The 16,840-nt window shown below is 41.0% G+C and overlaps 1 protein-coding gene across 11 annotated transcripts in view; it reads right to left on the reverse strand.

The window, feature by feature from the left end:
* Positions 1 to 15,555, reverse strand: part of SEC31A (SEC31 homolog A, COPII coat complex component) — a 76,113-nt gene extending 60,558 nt beyond the window's left edge. For 5 of the 11 annotated variants that reach the window (XM_012499451.1, XM_003265820.3, XM_003265818.4 and 2 more), the window contains exons 1-4: positions 15,361 to 15,555; positions 4,204 to 4,286; positions 3,143 to 3,266; positions 1,080 to 1,278 (exon numbers count right to left, since the gene is read on the reverse strand). In XM_012499451.1, the coding sequence (XP_012354905.1) occupies positions 1,080 to 1,278; positions 3,143 to 3,266; positions 4,204 to 4,282 (402 nt within the window). In that variant the 5' untranslated portion in view covers positions 4,283 to 4,286; positions 15,361 to 15,555. The remainder of the gene's footprint in view (positions 1 to 1,079; positions 1,279 to 3,142; positions 3,267 to 4,203; positions 4,287 to 15,360) is intronic. The other 6 variants (XM_030819073.1, XM_012499449.2, XM_030819071.1 and 3 more) reach the window with 3 other exon arrangements.
* Positions 15,556 to 16,840: the final 1,285 nt, after the last annotated feature.

Raw genomic sequence — 16,840 nt, forward strand, 5'->3', positions numbered from 1 at the left:
GCCTCGGCCTCTCAAAGTGCTGGGATTACACAGGTGTGAGCCACCATGCCTGACCATTACATTTAATTTCTAATTATTTCATAGAGTATTAATCTCTGTCATAAACATAAAATTTCTCAATAAAACAGTGAATTAACCTGGACATCACAGCACCAGCCTAATGCTGACCTAGCACGAACTTTTAAAAGGCAAGGTTTCCAACCTATGGGTCTCTTAATGTTTATAAAACGTCTAATCAAATGGCATGACATCTTCAGACTTAAACCTATCAGCCAGCCGGGCACAGTGGCTCACGTCTATAATCCTAGCACTTTGGGAGGCCGAGGCGGGCGGATCACAAGGTCAAGAGATTGAGACCATTCTGGCAAACATGATGAAACCCCGTCTCTACTAAAAGTACAAAAATTAGCTGGGGGCCGGGCGCGGTGGCTCACGCTTGTAATCCCAGCACTTTGGGAGGCCGAGGCGGGTGGATCACGAGGTCAGGAGATCGAGACCAGGTGAAACCCCGTCTCTACTAAAAATACAAAAAAATTAGCCAGGCGTGGTGGCGGGCGCCTGTAGTCCCAGCTACTCGGAGAGGCTGAGGCAGGAGAATGGCATGAACCCGGGAGGCGGAGCTTGCAGTGAGCCGAGATTGCGCCACTGCACTCCAGCCTGGGCGACAGAGCGAGACTCCGTCTCAAAAAAAAAAAAAAAAAAATTAGCTGGGCATAGTGGCAGGCACCTGTAATCCCAGCTACTCGGGAGGCTGAGGCAGAAGAATCACTTGAACCCAGGAGGCAGAGGTTGCAGTGAGCCAAGATCATGCCACTGCACTCCAGCCTGGCGAAACAGCGAGACTCCGTCTCAAAAAAAAAAAAAAAATATCTATCAGCCGGATCCTTTTCATGGAGGTAGTATTTTTAACCCTGATCTCAACTCTGAACCCACCATTCTTTAAACAAACACTCGTCAACCTGTATAGCCACACAGTTTTTTAACTTTCAATTCCAAAACTGAGGCATAGTAGATTCATATACTGATTTCAAATGAGCAGCACATAGTTTAAGAATTATGAATAAATGTTAAAGTCTTACCTGGAAAATGTTCACATCCAAGGCTCTCACTGGGCCAGTATGCTTGTCATTCTGGGCAATCACAACTTCCTTGTCTCCAGCTATAATTTTAGAAGGATCATAGAGAATAATATTTCCATTTTCACCACCTGCAATCACAACTCCAGAGACATCTCCTTTGGAATCCATTTTATAAGGCCCCCAAATCAACTTGTGGTACCTACAGGAGAAAATGAATAAAATAACTCATTCTTAAAGTCAAATAAATGTAGACAAAAAATTGAAATTATACACTTAATTTTTAATGTTTTCATAAACAGTCCAAATATATTACTTCCCCACCACTCCTGGTAATTATGTATGACTTTGGTGTAACGGTATTTCATTTTTTATTTATACTCATATTTGCATATGTGATTTTGTAATCCTTAAAGAGTAAAAACTCTTGTAAGGTAGTGTAACAAAATATACTTGAGTTGTGTGTCAAAAAATATGAGCTTAAGAATGATTTTACCATTTAGAGACTGTGAGACCCTAAGTTACTTAATCTTCTTAAATTGCCTCTGGTTCATTGTAAAATAGAGCTAATCAATCACTTCCCTTGAAAAGTAAAAATACTCTTTATTTGACTATAGAAGGGTCTCATGCTTTGACCTTTGTCTGAAAAAAAAAAAAAGGGGGTCACTAACAAGTGGTCTGTTAAATAGTAAAGGTGTTAAAGGAGTCATGTGAAATTTTCTAAGAAAAAGAATGTATTCTAACAGTAGAAAAGTGACATCAAGATTATATTATAACAAGTACCCCTACTATTGGAGAATAAAATATATGGTCCAGAATGGAGATGAAATATGAAGGCAGAAAGGTATACGATGATACAGATGGTAGTAAGCAGAAAAACTACTAGACAAAAGGTATCTGGGGTTCCCATCCCACTGTGACAGCTCTGAAGAATATGAGTGGTCCCATGAAACTGCATGATTTGAGCTATATTCTGTCAGCTAAAGAGCAATCTCTTTAAACCCTGCTAAGATATTGAGGCAATAAAGCTTATTTTATTACTGAAATGAAGGTATCCTTTCCCTGAATTACAATAGGGCATAAGTACTTGAAAGTATGATCCAAATACCTAGTTACCTAGTGTATTAGAAATCGTGTCAACAAAACTGTGAGATATATTTCTAAATATTGTAACAGAAGAAAATAAAAATAACCTACCATTCAGAGATAATCACTATTAATACTTATGATGACTACTCCTTTTCTAGTCACATCTACCTTTTTGTAAACAGGCACAATAAAGGAGATAGAAAAAAGAACTCTATGCAAAATTAGCCAGGCGTGGTGGCACATGCCTGTAATCCCAGCTACTCGGGAGGCTGAGGCAGGAGAATTGCTAGAACCTAGGAGGCAGAGGTTGTGGTGAGCTGAGATTGCGCCATTGTACTCCAGCCTGGGCAACAAGAGCGAAACTCCATCTCAAAAAAAAAAAAAAAACACATACACACACAAAAAAACCCAGAAAAAAATGCTAGAAACTACAGCCTCTCCTTCCCACCTTACATATAACAGCAATAAAAAAGTCAACAGAACATACTGGCCAGGCATGGTTCCTCATGCCTATAATCTCAGCACTTTGGGAGGCTGAGGTGGGTGGATTGCTTGAGGTCAGGAGTTCAAGACCAGCCCGGCCAACATGGCAAAACCCTGTCGCTACTAAAGATACAAAATTAGCTGGGCAAGGTGGTGTGCACCTGTAATCCCAGCTACTTGGGAGGCTGAGGCACAAGAATTGCTTGAGCCCGGAAGGTGGAGGTTGCAGTGAGCCGAGATCGTGCCACTGCACTCCAGCCTGAGCTACAAAGTGAGATTCTGTCTCAAAAAAAAAAAAGAAAAAAAAAGTCAATAGAACATATAAACACTACTTTTACTTCCATAAAAATTCACTCACATACTTTTTCACAAAATATTTCATGTTCTTGATGGTATTCCTTGTAGTTTCTAATAATGGCATAATTATAGACAAATTAGGAATCAAGAACAATATATAATTAATAATCACAGGAATTTAAAGCTGAACCTCATACCTGTGAGAAGAGGAGAATGTGGCACAAGATTTCATATCCAAGGATGGATCAGAAAGGTCTAATTCAAATATCTCAAGGGAAGCATTGGTACTAAATGTTGCATCCAATTGCTGAGCAGATGTTCCTATAGAAAATATATTTATGGTAACTATACACACAAAAATAAAAGACTCAGAGAAACCATACAAAACAGAAGTTAAAAGCATGTTTTCCATTCTCTTGCTCATGAATGCTGCACATATGCCATTGAGCAGATGCTTAAATTACTATAGCAATGAGATTCTGGCACAGGGCTAGGAGAGGATGTTTATAAGAGTGGGTAGTGTAAATAATTTTTTAAGCCTGTATATATTTAAAACTCTCTGTAAAAATGGTCCTGTGATCCAGGCTGGGTGCGGTGGCTCACGCCTGTAATCCCAGCACTTTGGGAGGCCGAGGTGGGCGGATCATGAGGTCAGGAGATCAAGACCATCCTGGCTAACACGGTGAAACCCCATCTCTACTAAAAATACAGAAAATTAGCCAGGCGTGGTGGCGGATGCCTGTAGTCCCAGCTACTCGGGAGGCTGAGGCAGCAGAATGGCATGAACCAGGGAGGCAGAGCTTGCAGTGAGCAGAGATCGCGCCACTGCATTCCAGCCTGGGTGAAAGAGCAAGACTCCGTCTCAAAAAAAAAAAAAAAAAAAAAGTCCCGTGATTTACTATATCTGCTTATAGATATATGATATAACTATTTCTTTTTATATAAAAATGCTAACATCAAAATTGCTCTTCATACAAACTGATATTAACTGGTTTTTTTTACATGCCATCTATTGTGCTTAATACTGGCGAAATAAAGATAAAATACAATTCTTGTGAAGGAAAATATTTTAGATGTAACACATCATGATCAAAATGCTATGGGAACACAGAAGAACACTAAACTTGGCTGATAGAATGTCGGTAATGTGCCAGGGAGAGAGAGGCTTTCCAGAGAAGATAAAGCTTAAACTGAATAAGCTAGATGCAGAAGAGAAGAAATTAGGTAACTCATACTATCTTCTCTCCTTTGAACTTACCTGTTGCTAGGTAAATGGGGTGATTCTGGGCAGGGCTCCATGCCTGCATGGCTGTACGGTCTACTTCCTTTAACTTCATCCTGCTAAAGGGAATATTTTACAAAGAAATAGACTTGAATGACTTGAATGTCTAACATAGAACACAGATATTTTACATAGAAACATACTGAACAAACCACTACAACATTAGTAACGCCCAACTGCAAATAAATCAAATCAGTTTAGGTGTCATTTGTTGGATATATTCATTAGAAAGAAGACAAACTTGAGGCCAGGCACAGTGGCTCATGCCTGTAATCCCAGCACTTTGGGAGGCCAAGGCGGGCAGATCACAAGGTCAGGAGATCGAGACCATCCTGGCTAACACGGTGAAACCCTGTCTCTACTAAAAATACAAAAAATTAGCCGGGCGTGGTGGCAGGCGCCTGTAGTCCCAGCTACTCGGGAGGCTGAGGCAGGAGAATAGCATGACCCGGAAGACAGAGCTTGCAGTGAGCCGAGATGCACCACTGCATGCCAACCTGGGCGAAGAGCGAGACTCCACCTCAAAAAAAAAAAAAAAAAGACAAACTTGATAAACTATTTTGAGACAAATACTGGGCTATTCTGCTTACAGATTACAGTTCTTCAGTTGAATCAGTCTAGAAAAACAGCCCACAAAATTAATAAGGTAGTACCTAAAGAATTAACTTTGCTACACATGTTTATCCAACAAGGATGGATGACAAAACATTACGGGTAAGAGCAGCCAAAAAATAAATAAGGTGCAACTTCCTGGAGTAGGATTACTCCATGATAAGAGCAGTTTAAAAAATTAATTCAAAATTAAAACATATTAGAGAGAATATAATAAGCCCACAGATTTTACAGATAAAGTAGAAATTATTAGAAAACTGGTCACTTCAAGGTATAATCCCGTATACCACTTGTTTACATATTTTCTGTCATTAAAGTTACTTTGATGGGGTCAGGTGTGGTGGCTCATGCTTGCAATCCCAGCACTTTGGGAGGACGAGGCAGTTGGATCACTTGAGGCCAGGAGTTCAAGACCAGCCTGGCTAACATGGCAAAACCCTGTCTCTATTTAAAAAACAAGAAAATTAGCCAGGTGTGGTGGTGCACGCCTGTAATCCCAGCTATTTGGGAGGCCAAAGCAGAAGAATCACTTGAACCCAGATGGTGAAGGTTACATTGAGCTGAGATCATGCCACTGCACTCCAGCCTGGGTGACAGAGCAAGACTCAGTCTCAAAAAAAAGTTACTTTGATGGAAAAATTAGAACGGTATAGTATTATGTACTTTTTAAAGATCTTTGTTATTTTTACCTAAATATAGTGAAATGGCATAGTAGTCCACTGTAAGATGTACCATAATTACCTAGTCTAATACCAACAAACACCTAAGCTGTTTTTAGCTATTTTTACAAAAAATGCTGAAATAAATGGTCATCTGCACGTTATTTCATTAAAAAGGGACAGCTATAAATTTCCAGAAGTAAAATTGCTAAGTTAAAAGGTTAATGCAATTTTAATTTTGATGAACATTACCAAGTTGTCCTCTATGGCAATTGTGCCTTTTCATACCACCAACAGTAATATACAATTACTTGTTGCCCTACAGCCTTACCAGAGCATACTGTCACACTTTTAGATTATACCAACATTAAAAAACAAAAGGCCAGGTGCAGTGGCTCAGGCCTGTAATCCCAGCACTTTAGGAGGCCGAAGTAGGCGGATTGCTTGAGCCCAGGAGTTCAAGACCCGCTTGGACAACATGGTGAAATCCCATCTCTACAAAAAATACAAAAATTAGCTGGGCATGGTGGTGCACGCCCATAGTCCCAGCTACTCGGGAGGTTGAGGAGGAAAGATTGTTTGAGCCCGGGAAGTTGAGGCTGCAGTGAGCCGTGACTGCGCTACTGCAATCCAGCCTGGGTGACAGAGTGAGACCATGACTCAGAAAAAAAAAAAAAAAAAAAGAAAAAGAAAAATGTTAGCTCTGTATAGTAATACTATAAATGATATATAACATCTTTTTTTGTATGACTATGGGTAAACATATTTCCTTTTCTGTCATCTCTTCTGTCTAGTCATGTATCATTTGACCATTTTTCTTTCCTTTTCTTTTCTTTTCTTTTTTTTTGGAGATGGAGTTTCGTTCTGTCACCTAGGCTGGAGCACAGTGGCGCGATCTTGGCTCACTGCAACCTCTGCCTCCCGGGTTCAAGCGATTCTGGTGTCTCAGCCTCCCAAGTAGCTGGGATTACAGGCACACACTACCACATTAGGCTAATTTTTTTGTATTTTTAGTAGAGATGGGGTTTCACCATGTTGGCCAGGCTGGTCTTGAACTCCTGACCTGAGGTGATCCACCTTCCTCAGCCTCCCAAAGTGCTGGGATTACAGGGGTGAGCTACTGCACCCGGCCATCATTCGACAATTTTTCTATGAAGCTGATAGACTATCTTTTGACTTTGCTTTTTTTTTTAAAAAAAAATTTCTTTTCACCTTTCATAGGATTTTGATTAAAAAAAAAACAACTATATGCTTTATCTTTTAGAGTTTTACATTCCTAGAAAAGCTGAGCCACAAAGTACAAAAAATTGCTACACATTTCCCAACCACATAACCTTTCTCACCACCAACGTCGCACATCATAAAGGTCTATTTGTTTCAATCCATAAACTAACATGAACACATCATTATCACTGAAACTCCACAATTTATATGAGGGCTCACTCTAGGTGCTGTACATTCTATGGGTTTTGACAAACGTATAACAACATGTATCCGTCATTATAGTATCACACAGAGTAGTTCCCTTATCCTAAAATCCCATATGCCTATAATTCCTCCTTTCCTATCAATAGAGCCTATATAGTGAAATTTTGTGAATTGTTCTTGGGACCTAGAAAGAAGGGGTGCTCTTTGTTTTCAGGGCCTAGAGCTCAATATATATTAATTAAGTCCTCTTTATTGATTTGTTTAGATCTCCTATATCCTTACTTTTTTGTCCACCTGATCTGCCTTGGACCGAAACAGTGAATTAAGTCTCTTACTGCTAATATATATTTATGTCAATTTCTCATGGTATCTCCTGAAACTTTTGCTTTATGAAAATTAGTTTGTTATTTAATACAGTTATTTGGTACATATCCATAATGTTCAAATTCACTGTCAAATATACACTTTAGCTTTATGAATATCCTTCTTTGTCTCAAATAATGACTTTTGGTCTGAATTCAACCTTTTGTTTGCCTTTACATGTATACTTTTGCCCTTCAGAACTACTTTGTCATAATTACAAACAAACAAAAAACCAACAGATTTTATTGGTGATCCAATTTGAAAATCTTTTCAGTAGGTTAGCTAAGGACATTTAAAATGTATTGACATGACAGACATGGTTGGTCTTAGTTTTACCATATTTTACTTTGGTTTAATATCTTTGAGTAATAATTTTTAAAAAGTCTTTGTCTGTTTTCTTTTTTGTGCAATTATCATTTTTCTGATAATTAGGATGATGTATATTTTCATTATAATATGTTTCTGATTCTATCTTTTTAACTGTAATTTTAAATATCTTACTTAATACCATTAATCCTGTATTTCTTTACACACAAACTATTAACTCCTTACTATGAGCACTTATGAAATTAGCTTGTATAATCTTACTGTCCCTCCACACAACATGGTTATAGCCAATAGTATTATCTTTCTCAGTGTTTACCTTTGAACTGCTTATACTTCTACTAACTGATTTGTCAGCTTTAAATGATGTCCTTTGACTCATAGCCATTACAGATGTGGCAATTCACAAACTTATTCTACCTCCAATTTCTTTCCTCTTCTCTTTTTATTAGTTGTATAACCAATCCCTACATTATTGGACATTTAACATTTACATTTTATTCTTTCTTCCTCATTCTCACTTTTGTTCCAGTCTCAGTCCTGCAGTTAAAATGCATACTCAATACTCTCCAAGAGTACTTTTGCCAGTTTCCTTACTCAGCTCCAGAGTTTATCCTCTAACATTTTCCTTAAGATTGCCTTAAACATACGCTTCGAGTCTTGTATCTGCAAATTGTTCATATTTGAAGATTTTATAGAGGAAAAAATTAAGACACAGAAAGACAATCTGTACATGCTACCAAGGGGGCAAGGGGCAGAGCCAAGATCGGAACTCACAAGTTTAGCTCCAGAGTCCAAGTCCTTTTTACTTCCAACAAGTTCAGGTATTCAATTTTGATATCATAGAGGAAATATTAACATTTAGAAGAAACAATAACAAAGCAACCAGCATGCATGATGAAACTGAAGAAATGCATTTTAGAAATTGTGTTAGGTTAGGGCAAAGTGAAATTAGGAGGCAGGATGTATTACATGGTTAAAAGCATGGTCTCTGGAGTTAATCCTCAATTTGACTACTGGCTCTGTTACTTATTAGCTATGATACTTTGGACACAATATTTAACCTCCCTGGGCCCCAATTTCTACATTCGTAAAATAGGGAAAAGAGTGACAAACTTATGGGATGTTGTGAGGTTCCAATGAGATCATACGTTTTATAATAGGGAGCCAAACAAAGTGCTTAGCACATGGGTTAGTGCTTTTGATAGGTTTGCTATTTTTAAAGATTACCACTATCATGAGATTAAACAAGAAAACTTCAGGGTTATTTGGGGGAAAAAGTCCAACTTTCTAAGATATAAAGAAGGCATTTATTTTCTTATATGAATTTCCTCTTCTTCCTCTTTGCCAACTGTCTCACCTAATCTTTAATAATAAATTCAAGTTCCAGCTCCTCCATGAAAACTGCCCTGATGATTCAATCCACATTGATCTAAATACTCCCCCACAAGTTTGCATTTGTCAGTACTATGATTTAAGCATTTTATAATAACATGTCATTATATTTTAATAAACATTTTGTAATATTCTGCTAGCACATATTGTTTACATATTTTCCAATTACCTTTTTTAACCATTTGCCTTATGTGCTATCTTATCTCACCAACTAGACAATGTCTTTTTTCAAAACCTTTACCCCTTTTTAGATTCAAAATTGCTTGGCACAGAAAGAAATATACGGAAAGTTTTGATTTATTTTAAATGTTTATATTTAGGGGAAAACAAGTAGACGAATGAGCTAGAATGACCAGTTTCAGATAAAACATTTACTTTTAAATTCTTAACTCTTTAAAGAATCATTTACTTTTTAAAAAAGGAGGAAGTATTGTTAAGGGGGAAAAGGTTATAAGATGCCTTCAGAATAATTTCTAAAAGTGAAATCAAAATAGCTATATTATACAAAAAAATGGAATACAATTATAGTATTTCCAAGAGCGAAATTACTAGGACTACCTAATTCATTAATGCTTGGTTAATGTGTAACATTGATTGAAAAAGAAAAAGACACATTTATAAGAACATAAAATGGCTAAATGTGAATTCAAAGCATTTACTAAAGTTTATTTCTTAGCCTTAGTATTCAATATTCCACTAGAAGCAGTTCTGCTTATTAACCTGTACTGAATATAAGGCTTCAATACCATCTGTTTAAAAAAAAAAATCACTATACTACAATAATGGCCTAGAACTATATTATATGCTCTGAATCTAATTAAATAAGAGTACCGGCCGGGCGCGGTGGCTCACGCTTGTAATCCCAGCACTTTGGGAAGCCGAGGAGGGCGGATCACGAGGTCAGGAGATCGAGACCACGGTGAAACCCCGTCTCTACTAAAAATACAAAAAAAAATTAGCCGGGCGTGGTGGCGGGCGCCTGTAGTCCCAGCTACTCGGAGAGGCTGAGGCAGGAGAATGGCGTGAACCCGGGAGGCAGAGCTTGCAGCGAGCCGAGATTGCGCCACTGCACTCCAACTTGGGCGACAGAGCCAGACTCCGTCTCAAAAAAAAAAAAAAAAAAAAACCATAATCAATCTAATTACTGCAATCATTCTCACAATTACTAAAAATGCCATATAGTTTCATCTGGATATGTGTATTTCCTTCTCTTAGAAATAATCATTCAGTTGTAAATGATTTTCTTAAAAATATAAGTTTTTTTTTTTTTTTTTGAGATGGAGTCTTGCTCTGTCACCAAAGCTGGAGTGCAATGTCGTGATCTCGGCTCACTGCAACCTCTGCCTCCCGGGTTTAAGTGATTCTCCTGCCTCAGCCTTTTGAGTAGCTGGGATTACAGGTACACGCCACCACGCCAGGCTAATTTATGTGTTTTTTAGTAGAGACAGAGTTTCACCATGTTGGTCAGGCTGGTCTTGAACTCCTGACCTCGTGATATGCCCATGTCGGCCTCCCAAAATGCTGGGATTATAGGCGTAAGCCACTGCGCCCGGCCGAAAAGGTTTTTTTTTTTTTTTTTTTTTTTTGAGACGGAGTCTTGCTCTGTCGCCCAGGCTGGAGTGCAGTGGTGCGATCTTGGCTCACTGCAAGCTCCACCACCCGGGTTCACGCCATTCTCCTGCCTCAGCCTCCCAAGTAGCTGGGACTACAGGCGCCTGCCACCATGCCTGGCTAATTTTTTGTATTTTTAGTAGAGACGGGATTTCACTGTGTTAGCTAGGATGGTCTCGATCTCATGACCTCGTGATCTGCCTGCCTCGGCCTCCCAAATTGCTGGGATTACAGGCGTGAGCCACCGCGCCCGGCCCAAAAAGGTTCTTTTAAAAATGTATTTTAATTTTTTTTTTTTTTTTTTTTAATAGAGACAGGTTCTCACTACGTTGGCCAGGTTGGTCTTGAACTCCTGGCCTCAAGCAATTATCCTGCCTTAGCCTCCCAAAGTGCTAGGATTACAGGCATGAGCCACCGCGCCCAAAAATAGGAAAAAGCTTTAGATTAAACCATACATACTTCCCAAGCAAGACTTGCTTTAAAAGCCGTGTGCAATGTTTTTTCAATATTAAACGTGATTAGAATTCATACTATGAATACTTGTTTCACTCAATACTATTTTACACAGAACATAATCACTATGAAAATATAAAAAGAAGGCTGAGGGCGGTGGCTCACACCTGTAATCCCAAGCACTTTGGAAGGCCGAGGCGGGAGGATCACCTGAGGTCAGGGGTTCGAGACCAGCCTGCTCAACATGGCAAAACCCCGTCTCTACTAAAAATACAAAAAATTAGCCAGGTGTGGTGGCCGGCGCCTGTAATCCCAGCTACTCTGGAGGCTGAGGCAGGAGAACTCCTTGAACCCGGGAGGTGGAGGTTGCAGTGCCCCGAGATGGCACCACTGCACTCCAGCCCGGGCGACAAGAGGGAAACTCCCGTCACACACACACACACACACACACACACACACTAAAAGAAAATTGTGTAGGCTTGTTCATATACGCCATCTCCAAGACAGTATCTATAGCACAGCAAGTAAGAGCATGGGGTCTAGGGCAGACACCCTCAGTTTAAATTCCAGCTTCACCATGTCCACCTCTAACTTTAATCATGTCGCTTTATCCATGTATGTCCTGGCTCCTCGCTCATTAAAATAAGGAGAACAGTATCTATACTACAGGGTTGTTGTGAGAAATAAGTGGTATTACTCAGAGTGGTTAGAACAGTGCCTGGCATATATAAACAATGCTCATAAATGACAGTTATTACAAACATCACTACTTAAAACGTCTACCACCATAAACCTTCAAAAATACATCTATTAGGCCGGGCGCGGTGGCTCACGCCTGTAATCCCAGCACTTTGGGAGGCCGAGACGGGCGGATCACGAGGTCAGGAGATCGAGACCACAGTGAAACCCCGTCTCCACTAAAAATGCAAAAAATTAGCTGGGCGCAGTGGCGGGCGCCTGTAGTCCCAGCTACTTGGGAGGCTGAGGCAGGAGAATGGCGTGAACCCGGGAGGCGGAGCTTGCAGTGAGCTGAGATCGTGCCACTGCACTCCAGCCTGGGTGACAGAGCAAGATTCCGTCTCAAAAAAAAAAAAAAAATCTATTGGCTGGGCGCAGTGGCTCACGCCTGTAATCCCAGCACTTTGGGAGGTGGAGGTGGGCAGATCCTTGAGGCCGGAAGTTCGGGACCAGCCTGGCCAACATGGCGAAACCCCGTCTCTACTAAAAAATACAAAAATTAGCCGGGCGTGGTGGTGCGTACCTGTAATCCCAGCTACTCAGGAGGCTGAGGCAGAAGAATCGCTTGAACCCGGGAGGCAGAGGTTGCAGTAAGCCTGGGAGACAGAGCGAGACTCCATCTCAAAAAAAAAAAATATATATATATATATGTGTATATACGTGTATATATACACGTATATACGTATATACGTGTATATATACACGTATATACGTGTATATACGTGTATATATACGTGTATATACGTGTATATACGTGTATACGTGTATATATGTGTGTATATATGTGTATGTGTGTGTGTGTGTGTGTGTATGTATATATATATATATATATATATATATATATATGGCCAGGCGCAGTGGCTCACACCTGTAATCCCAGCACTTTGGAAGGCCGAGGCGGGCGGATCACGAGGTCAAGAGATCCAGATCATCCTGGCCAACATGGTGAAACCCTGTCTCTACTAAAAATACAAAAATTAGCTGGGCGTGATGGGGCGAGCCAATAGTCCCCGCTACTAGGGAGACTGAGGGAGGAGAATCGCTTGAGCCCAGGAGGCGGAGCTTGCAGTGAGCCGAGATCGCGCCAATGTACTCCAGCCTGAGTGACAGAGCGAGACCGTCTCAGAAAAAAAAAAAAAAAAAATTCTTGAGGAAAATTTATATTCCAGACTATAATTCTTTATTTTTTATGCAACTTTCTCTCAATAATTGCATTCAATTAGGTGGAAACTTTTTCTTTCTGCTCATTTTCAAAACGTAAATTTTATGAAGCAATACTAAAACCCACCAGCACTAACTATTCTTTGAAAAATACCAACCTTACAATGCTATATACAGAGCTGACCCATACCTCAGAAAGCAAGTAAAAAGTTAAAGAGGTAACAGAATTGGAACTTGGATTCCCAAACCAGGTATACAATCCCTAGTTGGCATTGCTTTCAGCTAAAATCCATTTTCTGCGGGCAAAATATCTCAATATGGATAGAAACAATTGTTTAGAGGATTTATTTAGTATTTTCAATGTTCTAGGTTCATTTCACTCAACCCAAACCAAATCAAAGGAGAAAGTAACTGTGCACTGGTTACTGAACTAATTGGTGTCATACTAATCTTCAGTATAATAAAATTTTTGAGCTGAAATTAACCTAATGACATTTCTAAAAACAATGTAATCAATGTAAATCAATCTAGTAATATCCCTTAACAGGAGTTTTTAACTTGTAAACTTCATAATATTATGTATATAGAAAATCCTACATGTCACTTGAAAGCAGGAGCTTGAGTCCAGCCCGCGGAACGTAGTGAGACCCCCATCTCTATAAAAAATAAGATTAGTTGGGCGTGCGCCACGTGCATATTCCTAGCTACTTCTGAGGCTGAGGCGGGAGGATCTCTTGAGCCCAAGAGTTCAAGGTTATAGTGAGCTAGGACTGCACCACTGCACTCCAATCTGGGCAACAAAGAGGGACCCTGTCTCAAAAAAAAAAAAAAGTAAAAGAAAAAAAAAAGAAAATCCTACATGTGTGTTTATGTGCATTCTTCCAATGCTTTCATTAGATTTCCGTAAGACAGTGAAATCCCCCCAAAATTTTGAATCATTGCTCTTCACAGTTTACAAATTTATTTCTATTCCCATGTTATTAGTTTCAATAAAGAATTTGCTTATATAAAATTAAGAAATATTATTCTAAATCCACCTCAAATTTCAAATTTCACATATAACCGCGGACGTATTTAAGATAGAATCACTACAAAACTACAAAAACACTACGAGTTATCCAAAAGTTCTTAGAGTATACAAACCTCTCCCTGAGCTGTAATTAAGGGATAGTGAGAAACAAGGAGCACAGAAGAACCACTAAAAAAGGAGAGTAGGCTGGGCGTGGTGGCTTATGCCTGTAACCCCAGTACTTTGGGAGGCCAACTCGCGCGGATTACTTGAGGTCAGGAGAGCGAGACCAGCCTGACCAACAGGGTGAAACCCCGTCTCTACTAAAAATACAAAAATTAGACAGGCGTGGTGGCGGGCGCCTTAATCCCAGCTACTCTGGAGGCTGAGGCAGGAGAATCACTTGAACCCGGGAGACGGAGGTTGCAGTAAGCTGAGATCGCGCCACTGCACTCCAGCCTTGGTGATAGAGCGAGACTCCGTCTCAAAAAAAAAAAAAAAAAAAAAAGGAAGAGTAAGCTTTTGCCAACTCTTGAATAAACCGACGTACAGAAAACGCAGGACGCTGTAACAAAAACACACCCTTATCGATTAAATACAGTTATAACTGCCCACAAAGACAACCAAATTTCAGTTTTCTATAGTTAGAAAAAATAAGTTAGGAGAAAGGATTTGTCACAGACTATCAAACCACTGCAACGTCAAATAGCCCTACGTAAAATTAATTCCTTAAGCGCAAGAAAAAATTTATAATGCCCACAAGTCCAGGCAATATTTTGGTTTATTTACAACAGCCCCGTAATTTAACAACTTATTAGCAAAAACATATAACACTTAATGAGACTGCCCTCAAAGTACAGGCTGCGCCTGGCTACCACCGTCCTTAAAATAATCCTAGTTAAATGACAGTAGACGTCAGTTCAAATTTATGAACCTTTAAATCTGGCAACAGTTCAAGTACAAACAAAAAAATTCTAACCAAACTAAAGTCAAACAAAGTAATCCTGAGATTTTTTTCCTTTCCTCACCCTCGGGGACCGCACCTCTTTGTGCACAAGGGTCTGAAAGTCTCCTAATCTCAAACTCCAGTTACCAGCCCGGCTACGACTCCCCGGCAAGACACTGTCGCCAGCCTCGGGTGGCTTTTGCTCAGCAGTGGAGACGTCGGCGGATGCGGACGGGCACGATCACTGGAGTCCAGATGCCAGGCGTTGTTCCGCCGGGCCCGAAACCAAGACTAGGGGCGCGCCGTCACCAGAGACCGGGCCTCAGGCCGGCGCGGGGCAGCGGAGACCCAGGCTGGAGTCCCAGTTTTGGCCTGGGCTCTACCTCAAAGCTTAAGGACTGGCGAAGAGAACAAAAAGCAACGGGCGGACGCACCTGGCGAGGACCTTCGGCAGCCGGATCCTGCGTTAGTGCAGCGCTCGTCGGACTCTCCCAGCATTCGCCGCCGCCCCTCCTCCCGGGCCAGGGCCACCTCCACGTTCCGTTCCAACGTGGCAGCCGCAGCCGCAGCCACGCCCTGCCGCCCAACACTTCCGGGAGCGACATCTTTCCCCGCCCACCCCGACGCACGGCCCGTCACGGCACTTCCGGGACCGGCGGTAGCCTGGGCGGCAGGGTACGGCTCCGCGGGTTGGTGGTGCTCTGCGGTCATCGCGCCCCCGCGAGTGTAGAAGCCCTTTTCTGAGGGGCGGCGGGCAGAATGTGGATGCAGTAGCCAGGACTAGTGGGTAAAGGACTAGTGCAGAGGGTGTCTCCGTCTGGCCGAATAACCGCCGTGGCCCGCAGGAACGCCACGTACCACTAGTCTGTGAGGCGTCGGCAGCCCCTGGCGACACTGCCCGCGGCAAAACACGTGGAAAATCGGGCTGCAAAGGCTTTATTGTAATTTGTGACTGAGTTCTTAAAATTACCCACTTGATTCCACATTCTGGCGTTTTGAGAACTTATACAAAACGAAACAATCTGGGCATTCCCAAAGGCTATTGTGGACAAAGAGGCATAGATGGGGTGTTATTACTAATTCCAATTAGTACCGTTTCGTACTTGTTACTATCCCATGGTATTGAGACCCGGTAGCACTCACCTTCCGCCACTGTTACGTTATTAGTTTCTCCACAACCTCAAATCTAATTAGATGCGTTGCCTAGGTGTACTTTTAGTTTAGGGAGGAATTATTTTACAGCAAGGTAAAGCCAAAGGAAAATCACTTGCTAAATTACCAGAAATTGGATTCAACCGAGATCTCCTAACTTCTAGACAAGTTCTTTTCTCATTACATCTAGCATTCAAAGCCAACTCTTGCACTTTGGGTAGCTAAAGCAGAAGGATCCTGCCTCTTGAACAGCAGCAGTGTTAACATTCCCACAGTCAGCTGCATCTTCTGTAACATGACATCTGAAGCTTGCAGCTTCATAAGATAGCTTAACATCAATTCACGCCAACCTCTGAAATAATGAACCCAGCTTTTACTGGTAGTAATACATTCTCTTTCAGTCTTCTAATTACCATTTTCTTTCAACGCAGGAACTAAGGTTATCACTTTGGCCTGAAAGCTAGTCAAACTGGGATTTGTTTTTGATTAGTCTTCAATCCAAACAAGTAAATGCTCCATTTCAACAGCAGGCAGCTTTCTGTTCCTAGTGCAATTAAAACTGAAAGACGTTGAAGCAACTTTACCTTTTTACATTTATCAGACTTTTTTTTTGAGACGGAGTCTCGCTCTGTCGCCCAGGCTGCAGTGGCGCGACCTCAGCTCACTGCAAGCTCCGCCTCCCGGGTTCACGCCATTCTCCTGCCTCAGCCTCCCGAGTATCTGGGACTACAGGCGCCTGCCACCGCGCCCGGCTAATTTTTT

This window comes from Nomascus leucogenys, chromosome 9, assembly GCF_006542625.1.
Source record: "Nomascus leucogenys isolate Asia chromosome 9, Asia_NLE_v1, whole genome shotgun sequence".
In the NCBI taxonomy this organism is placed as follows: domain Eukaryota; kingdom Metazoa; phylum Chordata; class Mammalia; order Primates; family Hylobatidae; genus Nomascus; species Nomascus leucogenys.